The sequence below is a fragment of the Podarcis filfolensis genome (assembly GCF_964270895.1).
Source record: "Podarcis filfolensis genome assembly, chromosome: 9".
Taxonomy (NCBI): domain Eukaryota; kingdom Metazoa; phylum Chordata; class Lepidosauria; order Squamata; family Lacertidae; genus Podarcis; species Podarcis filfolensis.
The window spans coordinates 5,620,884-5,627,057 of record NC_139610.1 but is presented as its reverse complement, the minus strand read 5'-3'; the positions used below and the strand labels follow the sequence as shown (position 1 = coordinate 5,627,057).

General features: G+C 44.6%; 1 protein-coding gene across 5 annotated transcripts; it reads right to left on the bottom strand.

The window, feature by feature from the left end:
* Positions 1 to 255: 255 nt before the first annotated feature.
* TEX52 (testis expressed 52) lies at positions 256 to 5,978 on the bottom strand. 5 transcript variants are annotated; one of them, XM_083630806.1, is made up of 4 exons: positions 5,851 to 5,973; positions 4,670 to 4,842; positions 2,991 to 3,532; positions 256 to 532 (listed from the first exon to the last, which is right to left on the bottom strand). In XM_083630806.1, the coding sequence occupies exons 3-4, from the start codon at positions 3,506 to 3,508 to the stop codon at positions 283 to 285; spliced, it is 768 nt and encodes a 255-aa protein (XP_083486932.1). In that variant the 5' UTR covers positions 3,509 to 3,532; positions 4,670 to 4,842; positions 5,851 to 5,973; the 3' UTR covers positions 256 to 282. The 5 variants fall into 5 exon arrangements, with proteins under 5 accessions (XP_083486932.1, XP_083486934.1, XP_083486931.1 ...); XM_083630808.1 differs by lacking the exon at positions 5,851 to 5,973 and adding an exon at positions 5,649 to 5,837 and having other exon boundaries at positions 4,806 to 4,842; XM_083630805.1 differs by lacking the exon at positions 5,851 to 5,973 and adding an exon at positions 5,649 to 5,836.
* Positions 5,979 to 6,174: the final 196 nt, after the last annotated feature.

Here is a 6,174-nt window from a genome sequence, read left to right as displayed (position 1 = left end):
GGTCAGCCCTTGTTATCCAGGACATCAAATTTGTAGCCTGAGATGCAGAACCTCATTACACTGAACACCCACATACAGTTCTGTCTAGCAGGTAAATTGTCATACATGTGTATAATACAAAATTAGCCCCCACACCCCTGTTTCGGCCAATGGTGATCATTATGCAACAATTGTTTTGCCTCCATTTAGATTTTAGAAAGATTGTTTTACTGATAGCAGGATTTGAACTTCCAACATAACTCTTCAGTAGCCCTGTGAATTTCAGGCTTCACCCCCTTCCATTTATTCAGTGACAGTGACAGGTGTACATGGCCTTATTTTACTCCCAGAAAGAGCCAGTTCCTGGTATTTTTCTACCACCTCTGGGTAGATGGGGCTGCTGTTCTTCAGGGCAAACTTGACAGCTGCCTCCTGGTAATGGGGTTGGAGGTTTGGACAGGGGTGATCCCAGCAGTCCCTAGAAGGAGGTGTGACAGGCCGCAGTTGGACACAAAGCGAGGCTGGGCTTTTCTTCGGAAGCAGGCGCTTGTATCTGTACAAAATTAAGAAAGCAACATAAATGATAATGCTTATGTGGAAGATTTTGAGGACTTGAAATGTATAAACAGTGCATGATTTCACTTTGCTAATGGGCATTGAAGCTCAAAAAAGAAGAAGCCCAAAACTACCTAGGGTGGGTCTACACACGGGGGGTGGGGTGAGCTATTAAGTCAGAAATCATTATAACAAAAGGGGGGGGGGAAATGCTATGGAAAATTGCATTGTTTTTTTTTAAAACTCTCCAGCGCCATCTGGTGTTGCATGTTTGTATCACATTCAGAACGCTCTTTTTTTATATATATATATATACTAATGTAGCTGAGTCCTTGTGTGTTTGAGACTGAGGTGAGATTTGAATTAGGGATTTCCCATTAAGTAGAAGGTCATATTCTTGCTATTTCTAAGGGGCATTTCCTGCTTAGCTAGTTTTCCAGAAGTGTGTGTATTTTGTGAGACTGCAGCTTAGTTGGGGATGTGACTAGAGAAGAAGAAAGATGATACCATGCAGGTGTTCTGGGAGGGAGCTGCTTGCTGGAGGGGGCAAAGCCACAGCAGTAGCCCTCTGGCAGTGGTGCCTCTGCCACTAACCAAGATGGATGTGGGCTTGAGGTTCTGTGGGAGCACAGGATTGGCTCCATTTGTGCATCATAGTATAGTTCAAAATGATTCTGAGGATCATCGAATCCAGGCCCCTGCAATGCAGGAATCTCAACGAAAACATCCATGACAGATGCCCACCCAGTCTCTGCTTGAAAACCTCCAAGGAAGGAGAGCCCACCACTTTCTGGGGGATTCAGCACCTCCTAAAACAGTAAGTGAACCAGCTATCCTTTGAACTCTGCACTTTCCAAGTTCTGCAGTGCTGTTCTCTAATAATAAAGAAATGTATACAGCAATATATTTTAGGAAATGTGCATAAAAAAGGTACTTGTGTGAAAATAACATACAAAAATGCACATTATGCCTGGCCCAATATGTATATTAGGAGAAATGTGCCCTAAAACACTCAAATATATATATATGTATTAAAATAATTTTTATTAAAGATTTCCTTGTTTATAAAAGCTCTTTCTTCAGGTTGTGTTTTCTACAGATCAGTTACATTTGTCGTGAGACATTGGTGTTATATGCAGCATAGGGCTGGGAAGAAAAGGGGGTGGGAGAGAGGGGGTGGTATGGTGAAGCTTATATTCTTTTACTTAGTATATGGGGGGTTGTGTCAGCGTCACTTGGGTAGATTCTATTCGCTTGTTAGGTTTCCTTGGTGAGAGAGGTTGGGGTGGCCTAGGATGTAGGGTCTTTGATTGGCTGCGGTGAGATTTGTTTGTGCATGGGGGGCGGGTTTTGGGTCGTTAGACATAATGAATCATGCTGTCAGTGGGTTTGTGTTGTTGTCTTGTTGGGCTGTGTATCTGATAAAGGGGAGCCATACCAGAGTGAAGACGTCCTATTGCTCCCCGTGTCAGTTTCAGTCTATTGGTTAGCATTCCTAGTAAGGCTTGATACCAGTGTTCCATGTTTATCCCTCCAGTGTCTAGCTATGAGGTTTTTGGCTGCTGAGAGTAGGTGGGTTATGAGCTCCAGGTCCCGGAGCTTTGTTGGGGTACTTTCGGTCCTGGTGGGATCAAGATCATCGGACGGCAGTGGTGGGGCTCCGCGTGGCCTCTTTGCTTGTCGTTTTGGACTCCCCTTTGATGGTGGCGGTGATGGCAGCGTGGGAGTTTGGTGTGGCCATTGTGCTCGCCATCTTGCCTTGCCCAAGGCAGCATCACTCACAATTTAAAAAAAATAAATCTTTTTAAAATTGTAAACTGATGTGGAAATGTGGCAAATTGAATTTAAGATTGGGAAAAACTGAAACTGGTGGTTTTGCCTATCCGGGTGGCACTGTGGGTTAAACCACAGAGCCTAGAACTTGCTGATCAGAAGGTTGGTGGTTCGAATCCCCGCAATGGGGTGAGCTCCCGTTGCTCAGTCCCTGCTCCTGCCAACCTAGCAGTTCAAAAGCACGAAGTGCAAGTAGATAAATAGGTACCGCTCCGGCGGGAAGGTAAACGGCGTTTCCGTGCGCTGCTCTGGTTTGCCAGAAGCGGCTTAGTCATGCTGGCCACATAACCAGGAAGCTGTATGCCGGGCTCCCTCGGCCAATAAAGCGAGATGAGCGCTGCAACCCCAGAGTCGGCCACGACTGGACCTAATGGTCAGGGGTTCCTTTACCCATAGGGATAGTGGTTTTGCCTATCCCACCTGAGGAGGGATACCTTACCTCTTCCTAATTATGTGGGGAAAGACCCATAGAGTCACCCCCACCCATATGATAGTATTATCGCAGCACCTAGCCATGTAGGATCCAGTTGAGGAAAAGCTGCTCTCATGTGGTTGGGGCTTCATCTAAAGGGCACCTGCAACAGTTGGTAGAACAAAGTGTTAAGGAGAGGAGTATATCTTACCGAATGAAACCTTTTGGAGGCATAATATTTCCTTCAACGTCCAAAGGAGGAGCTCGGCACTCACTCCTCAGTTTGAGTTGATCACACCGTTTCATTTCGTTCTTTGTTCGGGTCAGAACTCTCTCTTTATGTCTCCGATCCACAAACAATGCGTCCCCTTCAATGAACTTAATGTAGGTGTTCCCATCCAACTGCGAAGGAGGTGGGACTGGCGGCACAGCCATGAATCCTTTCCTGGGAGCTGTGATCCATCGCCATGTGTTGCTATCAAACGGCTTATCCGGTCTTGGGCGATAGATTGCTGGCAACCTCCCTACATCCAGCCATGTATGGTATCCCCAGACGTGCCATAGGCTATCCTCTTCCACTGGGCAACGTATTTTGTGACTGACACTTATTTTGGCATCTGTGTGGGGTGGTCTTTCAACAGCCAGTTTATGGTAGGGTCTTGGAGAAAACCCTGGCCATGACACATATTTGTCTGTACAGAGGAAGTGCCTCTCTTTCCATGTGGTCATCTTGAACAGGAATTCAGATTAACCCTAGGCAGGGGGAAAGAAGGGCGTTCAGAGACATCAGAAGCCCCAGTATTGGCCTACAAGATGATGCCCTACTGCAATACCCAGCTTCAGTTTGTTGAAGATCCTAAGGCATAAGAAATGTAAAATACCCATCGTAACATAGTCCTAGCTATGGAATCCTGCTTCCACATGTCCCAGTCCCATGTTCTTTTCCTTCAATCCTTGGCAACCATATAAGACAACAGTTGCAGTTAACAAGGAGATCTACGATTTAAGAATCCTTTACAAGAAAAACACTTTGCTACCCTTTCCTGCATTTCATTTGCTGTCTCCCCAACAGTCAACGTTCAGATTGTATGCTCTTTGGAGCAGGAGTCTAGCATTTTTCTTTTATGACTCTGTTTAGTGCTGTCACAAAATGCATCTGCTCCTGGTGAGTGTTCTCTCTCCTCAACAAAGATGAAGTGCGTGTGATCATTTACTGTGCATAGGCCAAGAAACCGAGAATAAGGCATCCCATAAAATGGGGAACAGCTGCCTCCTCTGCCTCCTTGTCTATTTTCCAGCTGAGATTCTGCGAAGAGCACAGAGAGACGAGCAGGAAGGCTGCACAGATAAGCAAGCTATTTGATAATAATCTCAGCCACAATATTTACATTTTTTTTAAAAAAAAGAGTTTAATTAAGAGGCTGACTATTACAATGCTTACAGAGAAAGACGAAACACATCTCTAACTCATTATGCAGCTGCAGGAATAGTGCAGACATTGCACACTTACCAGGCATAATGGAAAATGTGCACCTAATTCTTCTACAAAGAGGGACTTGTGCAGATTTCCCACTTGGTATACAGAATCCAGCGGCAAAACTAGGTTTTATTTCACCCGGGTTAAAGATCCAATCTGGCACCCTCCCACAAGCAATTGAGTCCACACACATACAGGCTGGGAAGCTTCTGGAGGCTTCACCTGGGGCAAAGAACTCGGCTAGCACCCCCATAGTTACAGCACTGCATAATCTCCAATAGGCTTTGGAAAATGTGCACATGTTGACTGAATTTTGTGCATTTCCTGACCATTCTGATCCCCAGCAGGCTTTGGGGAATGTGCATTTCCTTCACTTTGGCCCTGTCAAGGACACATAAGGAGGCTTGTCATACCTTACAGTGGCAAACTCGCTGTTCTTCCCACAGCAGGAACGCAGAGCAAAAGAGGCACATGAACTGCCACCTGAGACTCCTGTATATCTTGGAACATAACATTTCCAGAGAGATATCAAAGCAAGTATTGCGTCACCTTGAAGACTAAGCAATTCATTATGGCCATAGCTTTCCTGGATTCAATCCCATGTCATCAGCAGTTGAGAGAGATATAAAGGAGTCGAGAGAAAACATTTAAGTGATAATCAGAGCTTAAATATATGCTAAAAAGGCACATCTTTTGCTGTACCAGATTGGTGATAATTTACTCAGCATTACTGAAATGATTATATTAACAGAGAACCATTCAAAAGAAACATTGACAGCAGATTTATCCTGGAATTGGTCAGCTCATTAACATGCGCAGTGTGGTGAAAATGATGGAAAGGCTTAGTCTCTATTTAACTCACGTGTCATACAGGGGTGGCAACTTGAATAAAATATTGGGGAGGAGGCAGGTAAGCTCCACCCTGCAGAATTGGTGACATGACATAGCAGACACACACCATTTTTGTGGCAATGCACATCAACTGGGGGGGGGGCTGGCCCCCTCAAATATTAGCTCCTATGGTGACAGCACTGAACTTTTTGGTGAATTGAAATTCAGCCATTTCATGTTGTAATCTTCCTTTGAATGGTCACCTTAAGGTCAGTTACAGAATACCCCAATAGGTTGAATTGTTCTCCCACTGATTTATGGTTATTGCCATTTTTTATTTCACATTTGTTCATTTATTCTTTTGTACGTAAACTGACCAGTTGCCGTGAGTACAATTGTAGAATGCATTGTACATTGAATCTGTGTAGAATGCAGAAGGGAACTGGCGGCAGATGATGGGATAAATCATACTGGAAGATGAGCAGGTGATTTTGATTGGTTTTATACCATGGCCTTCCCCCCAAATAACTGTAGTTTAGTGAGGGTGCTGAGAACGTTCACCTTGAGATTCTTTGCTCTCTTTCACTTACTATTTCCCAAGTCTCCCTGGGAAGATGGAGTGTCTGGAATACACCAGTTTAAGTCTATGCTGAATGTGACCAAATAACTCAGAGCTCCTTGGGTGGATGTTCCCTATGCTGTGCTGCCATTGAGATGGGAAAATCACAATTGCCCCTGGAGAAGATGCTGGGGATTTGCTTGCCTTTATTCTTCCTAAGGGCTCCTTTTCCTTCTGTCTGCAGCTGTGTTCTATTCCATTGTGTGCTTTGATGTTTCCAAGCTGGCTTCCTGGCTCACACATGCGTGATAAATTCCCACAGCAACTAGTTGTGATGTCATGTGCCAGGAACTGTGACTTCAGGCAAAGTTTGAAGGTGAGGGTGGCATATAGAAGGAAATTAAGAAAACATCCCAGGCTCTTGATGAACAGCTTCTGCTTCTGAATGAATGGCTTGGTGATCCTAAAATCCTTATAGGAATTGTTGAGAACAATCCATAAGAAGGAAAATCAATCTCTAAGAATAGG

Bases quoted from the DNA above. Each gene is read 5' to 3' on its own strand.
- TEX52 (XM_083630807.1), bottom strand. From the start codon at position 3,508: ATGACCACATGGAAAGAGAGGCACTTCCTCTGTACAGACAAATATGTG. The intron at 533-2,990 runs GTAAGATATACT...AATTTTGTACAG, and splicing joins CCTCCAAAAGGTTTCATTCG to ATACAAGCGCCTGCTTCCGA.